The sequence below is a fragment of the Hibiscus syriacus genome, unplaced genomic scaffold (genome assembly GCF_006381635.1).
Source record: "Hibiscus syriacus cultivar Baekdansim isolate YM2019G1 unplaced genomic scaffold, ASM638163v2 tig00110347_pilon, whole genome shotgun sequence".
Taxonomy (NCBI): Eukaryota; Viridiplantae; Streptophyta; class Magnoliopsida; order Malvales; family Malvaceae; genus Hibiscus; species Hibiscus syriacus.
Genome location: NW_024062698.1, coordinates 238,251 through 253,177, shown reverse-complemented (window position 1 = coordinate 253,177; position 14,927 = coordinate 238,251). Strand labels below are relative to the sequence as shown.

The 14,927-nt window shown below is 33.2% G+C and overlaps 1 protein-coding gene across 1 annotated transcript; it reads left to right on the top strand.

Annotated features, from left to right (window-relative positions):
• The first annotated feature begins 6,422 nt into the window (after positions 1-6,422).
• On the top strand, positions 6,423-8,091 carry LOC120120761 (probable xyloglucan galactosyltransferase GT19). Its single transcript, XM_039140296.1, has one exon. It carries the CDS (start codon positions 6,552-6,554, stop codon positions 7,944-7,946), a length of 1,395 nt encoding a protein of 464 aa, XP_038996227.1. The 5' UTR covers positions 6,423-6,551; the 3' UTR covers positions 7,947-8,091.
• The last annotated feature ends 6,836 nt before the right edge of the window (positions 8,092-14,927 follow it).

Genomic DNA, 14,927 nt, shown 5'->3' with positions numbered 1-14,927 from the left:
TTTCACAAGTTTTACAAAATAGATATGAGTCCCGAAAGATGTTAGGCCAAAAGAAACCACATTCAAGAATTTTATGAGTGTATGTTTTGGCCCAAAATGACCACAGCAAGAGTAAGAATGATAAAATTGTAAAATTGAATTACCTCACTTTCGACAAACATCATCGAATTACCTGATCCGAGCAGTGCTTCCATAAATAAAGATCGTCCCAGATATAGTATCGGGATTCATGCTTTATTCGATTGATTTCAGCTCTCGGTAAATCTAATGGTAACTTACTCGTGGCCAAATAATTGACCATATCCGAAAACCATGGAGTCCAAGTTAAATTAAAGTGATTCGCTACCAGATTTTCGCATCCCTTTTTGTCTTTGATTTCCAAGTTAAATTCCTGTAAAAGAAAGATCCATCGGATAAGCCTTGGTTGCTTCCTTTTTGCTCATCAAATACCTTAAAGCTGCATGATTAGAAAAAACAATAATTTTAGTGCCTAGCAAATAAGATCAAAAATTTTTCAAAGCAAAAATTATAGCAAAAAGTTCTTTTTTCATAGTTGAATAATTTTTCTGAGCTGAGTCCAAAGTCGAGATGTATAGGATATGACATGTGGCTCTTTCCCTATTTTTGGCCGAGAACGGCTCCAACGCTAGTATCTGATGCGTCACACATAAGTTCAAAGGGGTAATTCCAATCTGGCGACTGAACAATTTGAACTGAAATAAGCTTTTCCTTTAATGAATCGAAAGACTCCTTGCATTTTGAATTAAAATTAAAGTCTTGATCCTTTTGGAGAAGATTGCATAAAGGTTGTGCTATCTTCGAAAAGTCTTTAATAAATCTGCTGTAAAATCCTGCATGGCCAAGAAAAGAACGAATTTCCCTCACAGTTGTGGGGTAAGGAAGTGAGCATATAATATATGTTTTAGCTTTATCAACCGCAATCCCTTTAGAGGAAACAATATGACCTAAAATTAATCCTTTATCAATCATAAAATGATATTTTTCATAGTTTAAAACAAGGTTATATTCTAGGCATCTTTTAAGAACATTAGTTAAATTATCAAGACATTCATCAAAATAATTACCACAAACAGTGAAGTCATCCATAAAGACTTCGATGCCTTTCTCCACATAGTCGGAAAATATACTTAACATGCATCTTTGGAAGGTGGTTGGTGCATTACAAAGACTAAAGGGCATTCTTCTATAGGTAAATATACCGAAGGGACAAGTAAAAGTCATTTTTTCTTAATCCTCTGACGCTACTGGATTTGGAAAAAAACCTGAAAAAACCATCAAGGCAACAGTAATGAGTTTTCCCAACTAATCTTACAATTATTTGGTCTATAAAGGGAATATGAAAATGATCTTTTCGAGTAAGAGAGTTCAACCTCCTGTAATCAATACAAACTCACCATCCATTTTGAACTCTTGTTGGCACTAACTCCCCTTCTTGATTTTTGACCACTGTGACTCCCGTTTTCTTTGGAACCACATGAATCGAACTTACCCAATTACTATCCGATATCAGATAGATTACATCAGTATCAAGGAGTTTCTGAATTTCCTTATTTACTACTTCCATCATCGATGGATTTAATCGGCGTTGTCCTTCTCGTGATGGCTTTGCTCCTTCTTCGACTTTGATCTTGTGCATGCAAGTCGAGGGACTTAATCATTTAATGTAGGTAATGGTCCATCCTGTGACATCTTTGTGAGAGCGTAGCATCGTTACCAAAGCTTCCTTTTCTCCTTCGAATAATTTACTTGAGATGATCATGGGTAAAGTTCCATTTTTGCCCAAAAAGGCATATTTCAAATGTTCTGGTAGCTGCTTCAATTCTATCTCAGGTGCCTACAAAACAGAAGGTAAAATTTTATTTTTAGATGAAGATAAAGATAAAAAAAAATTGATTGAATGAATATTTTTAAACTCTCTTTCTTCCTCTTCGTGGTAAAGTTCAGGATCCTTGGAAATATTATAAGAAAGATTAGATTCAATATATTCATCAATTAAGGGATCTATAACAAAAAAATTAATTCTTTTAACACGATCTGGGTATTTCATTGCTTTACAAACATCAAATTCAACGATCTCACCATCAAATTTCATTGTCAGTATACCACTTCTAACATCGATCTTTGTATGTATGGTGTTTAGGAAGGGTCAACCTAAAAGTACTTCGGAATAAGTATCCGACCTATCATGTTCCATGTCAATGACATAGAAATCTGTAGGAAAAAATAATACGTCGACCTTTACTAAGACATTTTCCATCATTCCCACTGGATAGATCACATATCGATCAACCAACTGTATGGTTATTCATGTCTCCTTCAAAGGCTCGTTAGTAATCATTTTATAAATAGAAAATGACATAGATTATGTTGTTTCAATAATAACTGATTCCGATCTCAGTTTCCTCTTAGCAAACAATTTTGCTAAGGGTGTTCACAGAAAGTCGAATGTGCTTCAATAAGACAATCCTTCTTCCCACGTTAACCATAACAACATCCAACCAACGTCGACTTTTGGTTTTGAAAATTGTTTTGATTTGAAAATAAGCCCAGAAAACATAGAGAAAAATTCGAAGCGATTTAAGTGCCTTACAATTCTCACGTTTGGAATTGAGCCTTCGTTTTAGCCTTCGGCTTAAAAGAAAATTAGATAACATGACCAAAGTCATACTTAGCATATTTGGAAACAAAATTTTAAAAGAAAATAGAAGAAGTATACGCAAAATAGAGAGAAAGCTAGAGAGAAAAAGAAGATTTAATTCTCAGATGAGATATGTTTCTAGGCTTACCCTGAGAGGGTATTTATAGCCTTCAAATTCCTAAAAACAAGCTAAAGATAATTCTTAAAATAATATCTTAAATGCTAATTAAAATACTTAAAACTATTTAAACTAAAATTCCTAAAACAAAGATAAGATAAAATATAATATAATAAAAATAATATCTTAAATCCTAATTAAAATACTTAAAACTATTTAAACTAAAATTCCTAAAGATAAAATTAAAATAATATCCTAAAACACGAGTTTAATTCAAATCCAAGTTGCAGAAACGTGTGGTGATCTATTCGTTCTTCTAGAAGCGCTGACTGAACCTTCTAGAAATTGTCACGTCAAACCGTGTCATGCCCAGAGTCATGCCCATATCTCCAACCGTGACCAAATAATAAAAAAATTGCAGAATGCGCCAATTTTACTACTAATTCTGGAGAGTAAGAACCTGCACGAAAATAAGCATAACACAACCAAATCAGCAGCAATAAATCCATAAAATCAAAGAATTAACGAGCAAATATTACCGATTCAGAACACTCATCAAATATTCTAGGAGGAGACCAGTCCATTTATACAAAACGATAGGCTGAAGTTACTTAGGAAACAACCTAACAATCTTAAACCGTCCAAGACTAACAGCATGCAAATATCCTGAGTGATGCAGCACACACAACCTATCCTGCACTCACTTTACTAAACTATGACATAATACTCTAATAATACAGAATAAACAAGGGAACAAATTAATCATATTTCCTGTTCACTGTTGCAATTATTCGAATTGCATCTACAAAAATATGTGCATTGTTAGTGACCGAAATATACACAATCACAGACCACCATATTAATGACCGAAATATACACAATCACAGACCACCATATTAATGACCAGTAAATCAAATAATAAGTCTCTTAATAACGTTATATTTTCCGACATGTAATGTTTTTTTGTTGTTAGTGAATATATCATGTACAGTAAAAATATTTCTTGTCATATATACTTTAAAGTATTATTTTTGTAAACAATTTGAGATGAATTTCATTTCCTGAATAATTGTTCATCAAAAAATCAGTATCCGTCTGTTTCTGACCAAACCCTTGGGAGCCATATCGAAAATGACAAGAGAAACAAAAGGGTCTCCTTCCATTAGTTAGCAATGAAGAGAAAAAAATATATTTTCGTTCAACTTTTCTATTATTCTTACCAAACATATTAATAAAAAAATATTTTTAATACTTTATTTTCTTAATTATGTGGAGTTGCATGAAAAATATTACAGGGAAATTGACAGCTATTACCTAGCTTCGGTATCAAACAAAGTAGAACTCCATGCTGTCGTTCGCCCTTTAGCTTTTCATTATTAGTTTTGCTTATGTACATGTGACTAAAATCGATTATTGTCGTATGAAATTCTAAAGGTCTCTAATTTGGTAGCAAATAAATATTAAATTCAAAGTTTAGTTTGGTTTCATGTTTACATATTTACTAAACTTTAAAATTCAAATACCACAGCATACGTAATCTTATGGAAACGGCAGGATTAGTTAAAACTAGTTAATAATGAACCAAGTTGCTTAATTGGGGATTAAAAAGGAGATTAAGGATAGCATGAGATCTGTTCTCATAAAGACTTGGTTTGAAGGGATAAGTTAATAAAAAAAGGGAAGACAGTACACAATTTCAGAAGCTTCTCGATCAATCGGCAAAATTAATTGCAAATAGTGGAGGACTGTGTCTTTTGTGTAGTAATGTAGAAGAAGATGATGGCCAATTTGCCTGAATGATAACTATTTAAAGCAAACAAATAGTCAGCCTTTGTCTGGACTTTTCTTATTGAAAGACAGATATCGTTACAAGTTACCAAGTTTTTTAAGATCCATAACTAAGATTTTCACCTGCAAAAACTCCCTGGCTCAGGTGCTCAGACTCAAGTTGACCCTGCACTGCACATTATCGAGATATATCCTAAGGTTTTAATGAGTTGGAGCCCAGTTTTCGGTCACTTGCCTACTGATTATCCTTTTGTTTTTACCTTCAACTTGTCATATAATAAGAGACGTCTTATTCCTCTTAAAATTCAATTTTTTATAATAATTACTTATCTTATTTATTTTTAAAATTTTATTTATATTTATTTTATATAATTAGTATAGGTGTATTCATCCTAAAAATATTTCTGAATGTTTACCTGCTGCATGCACAGGCAAATATCGGTTCTTTCAAAACGCATATATATATATATATATATAAAATAGTAATTGACAGTAATGGAAAGGAGATTCTGTTGATGTACTTTCAAAATGATTGTTTTGGATAAAGTTTTAAGAACTAGTCTGACAAATGACTCTGAGCCTTGTCAGTCCACTTCCAGAAAAATAATAACAATGTTGATTAATTAACTGAAATACACAGTTCCATCAATTATTAACACAAGTGTGATTAAATAAAATTAAAACTAAAATTAAATATAATAAAAATATAATATTAAAATTAAATATAATGAAAGTATAAAAAAAATATCTCGAGCATACGAGGCCATAGCCTAGGTAGGCCCTGGCCTACCTCCGCCCCTGATGTTGGCTGCGAACATTTTAAAACATCTAAGGTCAAGGCACTGGGCATAAATGAATCAAATTTGAATAAATAAGATTGTGATCTTGTTCATTTACCTCCTTTAACGGTATTTAAGTTTAATTCATGTTCATTTAAATTTATAATATCATACTCATATTTGTTTATTTATTTTTTAGGTGTTCGTATTTTATTTATTTAGCGTTTACGAATATGATTGTTTAATATTTGTAAACATGTTAATTTAACATTCACGTACATGTTCATTTATACATTTGTCAATTGTCAATTTGTTCATTTAGCATTCGTCAACATATTCATTTAATATGCACGAAGATGTTCATTTATATCCTAAGAGTCTTCCTCGTAAGCAGCACTCTCATTTTACTCTTTTATTTGCTAATCAAAGAAAAATTGTGAAATTAATTCACTAGTCCTTAAGCTCTTTAGATTTCATAGTTTGAACTCTAAAGTTCATTTTTATTCAATTTAGTCTTTACTTTAACCAACATTTAAATATAACAAAATAAAAGGAAAAGGAGAACAAAGTAAACAAGCTTATAAACGATGTGATCAACGAGTTTACAATAAACGATTTTCTAAACAAATTTATTCGTGAATATAAATGAATTGAATACACTTATATTTATGTTATTTTACTTATTAAATAAAAAATTTATTTATATTCATTTATTTAATTTAATAAACAGGCGATATGGAAACAAAGCATCAAACCTTGTATTCATTTATAGCCCAAACACAGCTATCTTGTACTGTGTAAGAACCGAAAATTGAAATCCAGCCCAATAATTAAACAAAGTGGGCTGCTTAACGTTGGTCCAAATCTATTTGTTAACCCTTTTCTGTTGTTGTTGTTGTTTTCCACCTACATTGCTGGGTCAAACCTGCATGGTTAATTGGGTATAGATAATAGAACAAAATGGAAAGAATTACTACAATCCTGTAGATAAGAACTGTTTTCATTTTGTTTTTTCAATCTGTTTTTTTTTTAGATTAGTATTTATGTAAAGTGAAGGACTGAAGGCTATCTTCTTCTTCTCCCCTTACAAAGTAACTCCGGAACAGCCTGCTGTTAAAACAGAGATTTTTTTGACCCCCTAAGAATCATAGAGACCCAGAAATTTGTTCTTAGACTTTCATCTTTCTTCAGTTTCTTATTGTTTTCCATGGCTTACAAGAACCGAATCGTCCCAATCTTCTTCTCCGTTGCAACCCTTTTCTTCCTTCTTTTGATCATCGATTCATCGTCTTCCCAGCAAACTCTGACCGTTGAATCTAGATCGAATCCAGCAACATCAGAAGATTGCAATAACCGTTGGATCTACATCAGGAACCTCCCATATAGGTTCAATCTTGATCTACTTACCAACTGTTCTGAATACCCACTTTTTGATGACTTTTGTCCTTACTTAGCGAACCATGGTTTAGGACAGAAAACCCATGGCAGATCCCATAGTTGGTACCGTACAGACCCTTTGTTGCTTGAACTCATTTTCCATACAAGAATCCTGGAATACCCTTGTCTCACAAATGATCCCGATGCTGCTAATGCCGTTTTCCTTCCTTACTACGCCGCCATTGATTCGTTGAGATATTTGTATGGTCCTGATGTGAATTCCAGCTTTCAACATGGATTGGATTTGTTCGAGTTTTTGCATTCTGATGAACCAGGAATCTGGGAACGGCATATGGGTCATGATCATTTCCTGATTTTGGCTAGACCTGCTTGGGATTTCTCTCAGCCGTTGGATAATGATCCTCCTATATGGGGAACTTCGTTTCTTGAATTACCTGAGTTTTACAACCTCACCGCCATGGTGCCCGAGGGAAGACCCTGGCCATTGCAGGAGCATGCCGTGCCTTATCCGACCTCGTTTCATCCCCAGAATTTGGCCTACTTCGAGGCTTGGATTCAACGGGTGAAGAGATCCAGAAGGACTAGTTTGATGTTGTTTGCCGGCGGCGGAGGAATTGGATCAACCCCGAATATCAGGAGGAGTATAAGGAACGAATGTGAGCACAGTACCATCAACAACAATGTCACCGCCAATTTCAGCATCATTCGAACAAATGGGGTGTACTCAAAGTTATGTCATATGGTGGATTGCTCGAATGGGGTATGCGAGCATGATCCGATTAGGTACATGAAGCCTATGCTACAAGCAACCTTTTGTTTGCAGCCTCCTGGGGATACCCCAACTAGAAGGTCTACTTTTGATGCAATCACTGCAGGTTGTATACCAGTTTTCTTCGAAGAATTGACTGCCAAAACGCAATACCGATGGCATTTGCCAGCGGACAAGTATTCCGAGTTATCGGTTTTCATACCAAAGGAAGAAGTGGTTTTTAAAGGGCTAAAAATTTTGGATGTGTTAATGGGGATACCAAGGAGTGAAGTAAGGAAGATGAGGCAATCTGTCATTGAATTGATCCCGAAAGTTATGTATAGAAGGCATGGTAGCTCATTGGATTTGAGGTCCAAGAAGGATGCATTTGATATTGCAATAGATAAAACCTTGCAAACGATCAAAGATAAGCTTGGTAACATGTTAGATCATTGACAATGTGTTGTTTTCTATATTATTTATCATTATAGAACATTCAGATTCTGCAACTATGGTGAACTTGTTGATGTCCACATACAGGCTGAATCATGATTTGTAAAGAATTTTTTTGTATTGTTCCTGATGAAAGAACTCGAAGATAATGTTGAATTGTAAAAACACTGCTTTCTTTGCTCAGCTGTAACCGGGGCATAGGATTTTATGTTGTGACAACTTTATAAAATTTTAAGGTGAAAAGAGATTATAATAGAAAATATATTGAGACAGGACGAATATCTCTTCTAATCCTCCTTCGATTCATTCCTGGAGATAAAAAATCAGCAGCGCAACTACAAAAATATAATGAATCTCAATCAAACTGGAGATGATGGAGATTATGCGAGTGCAAGCACATGTTTTCATACGCGCTTCATTAATTTGCTATTCTTTTTCTACAGGTTAATTTCATAGCTTGAAAAGCTTTTCATCGCAATAGAATAACAGCAGAACCCAAATTGGGCCTGCATCAAAACCTGAAGTTGCTGCACTTGTATTGTCGTAATTTGCTAAATTTGATATTGTTATATTTGGACTAAACTTATAATTGATAATTAAGTTATATTTCATTATAATTCTAGTGGTTAAATATTACTTGGTTTGGTAGTTCTGTGTAATTAACAAAGTAAATATTATTTTAGACAAAAATTCTTATAGAAAAAAAATTCTTGGTGACCTAAGTATTTGGCTCTATAAATAGAAATTATGTCTTTACCTTTAGGCTAATGTGAGGGATAATTATTTTGGATATATATAATCCTTTTTGGATCTTTGTAACTTTTGGGGCTTATGATGTAGAGATAATTTTGGGATACATGTGATATATGTATTTGTACTCTTTGTGTTATTTACGTTTCTAGTGGATTGTTGTTCATCTCGTCCGTGGAGGTACGCAAGGTCGAACCACGTTAAATCTTGTCTCTTGTGCATGTTTTATTTTATGTTGACTCGAATTTAAAATGACACAAATTAATTAATATTTAAATTTCGAAAAGTATGAATCATAATTTGATTAAAAGTAGATAACTTTATTAAAGTATATTTCTATTTTATTTAGTTTTCATTTGTAATCAAGTATCTATCCCTATAAATAGATAGTAAGGGCAAAGGGTTAGATAATCAAAATTTTCTTTCACCAAAATCCTCTTGTATTTTCTTAATTCATATTTGTGAAATTCATCTCCTTTGCCCGTGGTTTTTCCCTTTTAGGTTTTCCACATAAACTTAGTGTTCTTTGTTTTTTTCCTTTTCCGATCGCGTGTATTTGTTTGCCGATAATAATTTCGATATTATAATAAATTAGTATCAGAGATTTGGGTTCAAGATTATTGCAACGATAAAGTATGATATTATGTTATTGAATCAAAACACAATATTTTCGTTGTGGTAGGTGAAAATTCGGGATGTCATTGGAGAATTGGACTTAAATGATGTATTGGAAGAGTTTGATAAGAATACATTGTCAAATTGGATGAACGAAGAAAAGCGTAATAATCGTAAAGTCCTATCTTAGATCCGTTAACACTTATCAAATCAAATATTACATGACATGTTGAAAGAAAAAAAATGAATGCTTCTTTGTGGGTGAAATTAGAGCAACTATTCATGTAGAAATCGTTGACCAGCAAGTTGCACTTAAAGCAACATCTTTATTCACTCAAGTTAGCAGAAGGTTAGTCTGTTAAAGAACACCTGACCGCATTCAAGGAAACTTTCTCTAATCTAGAGACTTGATAGAGAAGCAACAATGGATGAAGAATTTATGCTCTTGTCGAAGAATCAAACCTAGAAAGATCTAGACTTGATGAAGAAAGAGAAAGGATTTGAATGAAGAAAGAAGATGATGGAGTTGTAGAAGATAGAAATAGATTGATAACACTCCTATCAAACCCTCATAGTTGTAATTAAAATGGAAACTCGATAAATAGCTATAACCAGTCCTCCTAATCGCAATGAAGAGGTAAACTGGAGTGTGAAGATCTCTCTCACAAAGAACGTCAAAAGAACTTAATGAAAAGAAGCTTCGAAGGCAAAAGTAATCAGCACATGCAAAGATAAACTCTCAATGTATTGTATTCAAGGAAAGAATGTGATTACAAAGTTGAATGAAGTCTCCTTTATATAGGAGAGGAGTTCTAAAAGTCATAAATAACTAATAAATATAAATAATAATAAATAAACATGTTCTAATTTTAATTCCTAAATAATAATAAACTAAGAATTCTAATCCCTAAATAATAATAAACTAAGAATAATGTTTTAACTCGATCTTAATTCCTAATAAATTAAAAAATCTAATCCTAAAAGATAATGATCATCTTATATTAAATTATATTACAAATAATCAATAAAAATATTAAAAATTTGTAATAATTACAAAATCCTGTATAGAAATTTATGGATGCATTATCTTCACTCAATTGAGCATATATTGTGTTCCCGATGTAAGATTGACGCGATTTAAGAATCTTTGGAAAGCTAAGAGACAATCGGTCGTAACGTTAGAAGACATGTTGACCAAATAACACCAGGATCTTATTCAAAAAGTAGTCACAAGTCTACTACTATTATGATCTTCATTGGATGTGAGCCTTGTAGTGCATGTATCAAAACTTTAGAAGTGAAGTACGATCAAGAAGATTTAGTATTGATCCTCTTGTGTTCACTGCCTCATTTCTACTAATATTTTAGAGTCACAGTTATGTACAGTCGTGAAACACTCACTCTTGAAGAGGTGTACAATGACTTGCTCTTGTTTGACAAGATGAAGCATATTGTATTTGGTTCTGAGCCCAAAAAAAAGGGTTTTGTGGTGCATGGATCAACTAGCTTAAACCATGAAATAAAAGACAAGTGTTCTTCTAGTAATGAAGAAAGGGACAATCAAAATCTTCCAACCGAGGTAAAACTTGTCACTTCTATAAAAAAGAAAGGTGTTGAACCTACTTTTGATTTTGATACAACATGAATTTTTAAATGGTTTAAGTTGTTAAAATTTGCATTTCACAATTTTTATAAATAATTTTTCATAACGATTTTAAAATGTTTTTAAGTGTGAAAAATAATCATAAGTGTTCTTGAGTAATTTCACAAATTATAAGTATTGTTCTAAAGCTCAAAACACTTTTATTTTATTCAAAACCCCTCATAGTCTTGTGACAAGTATGTCAGTCTCGATACCAAAATCCCAAAAGGCTTTATAGTCTCGAGACAATGTGATAACTCCGTAAAAAAACTATATTTTAGGTCATTTTACTTAAGTTATTGATTGTATAAAAGCCATTGACATAACATTTTAGCTGCATATATTTGCATTTAGGACATATTTGCATGTGGTGGATAAGTTTTACCGAGGCAAAGTTTATTTGAATAAATTGATGTTGCTGAGGAGAAGGGTTGTTTATTGGTTGTAATGATGCAGGAAATGATTGAGGAATAATTTATTTACAGAGACAAATTAATTTGCTAGGGCCAGTGGAACAGAAGACAATAACAGTGGGGAACAAATTTTCTTGCTAATGCGACTTTTATCTCACCAGTTTGACATTACGAGACAAAATTGCTGACATCACATGGCCAACTATCCAATTTACCTCATGTGAACTCCTATCCCTGCTAAGAATTTAGGACCATTGTCAGCTGCCATTTTATTCACACAATGGGTATGAAACCAAGGGTATTTAGGGAATTTCCAAGGCCACTAAACCCTAGAAATTCTCACTATAAATATCTCATTATACCTTTTCAAAAAGAGAGAAGAGAGAATATACCCCAAAAGAAAGGCTTGGAGAAAGGTGGCTGCAAAAACTCTTTTCCACCGTCCCCATCTAGTCTGTCCTTGGTGCTATCCATATCCAGGCTTCGCTGGAGTAGCAGTCAGGCCTTCGAGAGAGGATGGTGCGCTAGAGAAGTGTTAGTTGTGGTCTGATGTCACGGAAGAGCTTTGTTCTATGAGTTTTTCTTCCCTTTTTCTTTATTTCTTAGTTTTCTAAAGGCTTGTACTTAATGGATATTTTGGGATGATGTTAACCACACCATAAATTGTTTTATTTGGTGCTGGAAATGCTTGAATGATACTTTATTTTATTGTTAATGAATAATTAAGTATGCTTTTGTTAAATGTTGTTTTGTTCACTATTTTAATCTTTTACCTTGGCACTGTAAGAGCTTTTGAGAGATTGCCTGGTGCCACGACAAAACATTCTAGTCTTTGTAAGAGTTTTTGAGAGATTTCCATTTTTCTAGGAGTTGATACCTAAAATTGAGAGAGTTAGGTTAGATCTACGTGAACAATGGAACTAATTCGGGATGGTGAGGTTCTAATCTGTCTTAGAGATAAGAAGAGGAATTCATGAGACTAAGAAGGATAAATGCTTGAATAGATAGGCTAGCTCTATTGTTTACGTCGAGGAATATTGACGTAGCAATAATTTAACAAACTAAGGGTTGCAGTTTACGCTGACTAGTATTGTTATAGCAAAAGTTTATCAGGTTTCGTGTTAGAAATACTCTTAGGAACACTTTAGTAAATCCTGTTGGGCAACATAGGCATACCATACTAGATCATCCTAGCCATAGAATAGTTTCTTGCTGCAATAAATCCAACCAAGTGCTTCGTTAGAAGTCTGGTTGTGTGAGGTTGCTAGTTTATTTACAGAGTTTTAACAACTTTAGCATTGATAACTTTTATTTATTTACCTTTGCATATTTTTCTTGCCACGACAAAACTTTTCTACTTACTTCACTTTACAATTATTCTTGTCTGGGCCAAATTTTTTCCAACTGTTCATAACATTTTCCACTACATATTTCATTGTTTATATCATTAGACTTAGATACGTAGGATTAGTTAGTGACACCTATTCCTAGTTGTAGCAATATTTTAAAAGCCCAATCCCTGTGGAGACGATACTCACTCACTACTATATTTCTTGCATCGATTGTGTATACTTGCATATATTTGAGTGCGATAACAGATACATTTACACGCGATCACTAAGGTCTTAGTATCGAGACTGATGATTGAGTATTGATACTTATTCAAACAGTATTAATACCAAGGGATCAACGGCTATAAATTTTTTTCGTTAGGATGTTCGGTCTCGATAACAACATCCTATATCGATACTAAATGTGTAATTGAGCATTAAATGCTCAAAATTAATGATTCCAACAGCTCTAATCAATCCCCAATGGCTCACACGACTAGATTGATGTTAAGATTCAAATGGAGAACAACAAGAAAGTAAATTATAAGATCAAACCAACATAAATAGAGTTTCAGAGCAAAAATTATCAAATTCTTTATAACACACTTGTGAGCTACATTGTTAAATTTGTTCAAGTGATTTTTGGTGAGTGCTTAATTTGTACAAACACATTTTCCTTTGTGAGGTTTTTCTTTTGTTTGCTCAATTTGTACTTACTCTTTGGGGGAGAGTGTATTCAAGGTTTTGGGGTATAAACCTTGAAGTGTTTGTAAGGTTACACTTTGTCCTTAATGGTTTACAAATCCTTAGTGTGAATGCTAAGGTAGTAGAAGTAGACTTTGGTTTAGAAAGTCAAACCACTCTAAATTCCTTGTGCAAAAGTTTATTTTTTATGGCTTTCACCACATAGTTTTTAAAGGCCAATTAACCCCCTCTTGGCTATTTCGATTGATCGATAAAGCTAACAATTGGTATCAGAGTGGGTCATAATCGACGATTTAACAACCTTGTGAAGATTCTAGAAGAGTTCTATCAGCTTATTCTATTAACTGATAAAGATGGCTTCAACTCCCGACTTTTATAATGTTGAAGACTCCTAATCCATTACAAGACCATCATACTTTAATGGTGTAAACTATTCTTATTAGAAGAATAGGATGATGTCATTCATTCAAGCTATCGATTACTCGGTTTGGGATGTCATCATTGATGATTTACCTACTCCACCAAGAAACAAGTTAGAATGGACCAACGAAGATAGGAAGCTAGCTCAACTACACACCAAAGCCATGCACATTCTATTTTGTGCACTTGGACCCGATGAGTATAATAGAGTGTCATCATGCTCAAATTCTAAAAAAAAATTTGGAAAAGATTAAAGTCACTCACGAAGGAACAACTCAAGTGAAGAAGTCCAATATTAACATTCTCACTCTCAATTATGAGAACTTCAAGATGAAGTCCGATGAAGACATAAAGAATATGTTCAATCGATTTACTTCAATAATCAATGATTTGAAGAACTTTGGGAAGGTATATCCCAATGAATAAGTAGTGAGAAAGATGTTTGCCTCATTGCCTACATCTTGGGAAGGAAAAACAATCGACGTCGAAGAAGAAAAGGATTTGGAGTTGTACACCCTTAATGATCTAATTGAGTTATTATTTACTCATGAAATGAAGCTTTAAAGGAAAGAAGAATAAGAGGGAAGAATGAGAAAAATAAAAAAGATTTTGGCATTGCTCTCAAATCCATCAATGAATACAAAGAAGATTCAAGTGAAGAGGTGAACGATGAAGATGAAGAGATGGCCAAGCTCTTCAAGAAAATTCAAGAGATTCATGTCATTAAAAAAAAGGAAGCGTGAATCGAAGAAGGATAAAGATCCTATCATATGCTACCATTGCAAAAAATCGAGACACTTTAAGTATGATTATCCCCACTTAAAGAAGAAAGGATTAAGCAAGAAAAAGAAGAAAGCATTTGTGGCTACATGGAGTGATGAAGACGTCGCCAATGATGAAGAGGATGAAGTAGCCAATATTTTCCTCATGGCCATCAAATAAGATTCAAATGTACAATCTAACTCATCTAATTCAAATTCATATACATTTGATGAGTTGAATGATGCTTATGATAAATTAGTATTATAATGTGAAGCTGTGATTTCAAAACACAAAAAGATTCATTCAAAGTAAAAAAAAAAATTACTCACTTTCTAAGACTAATAGT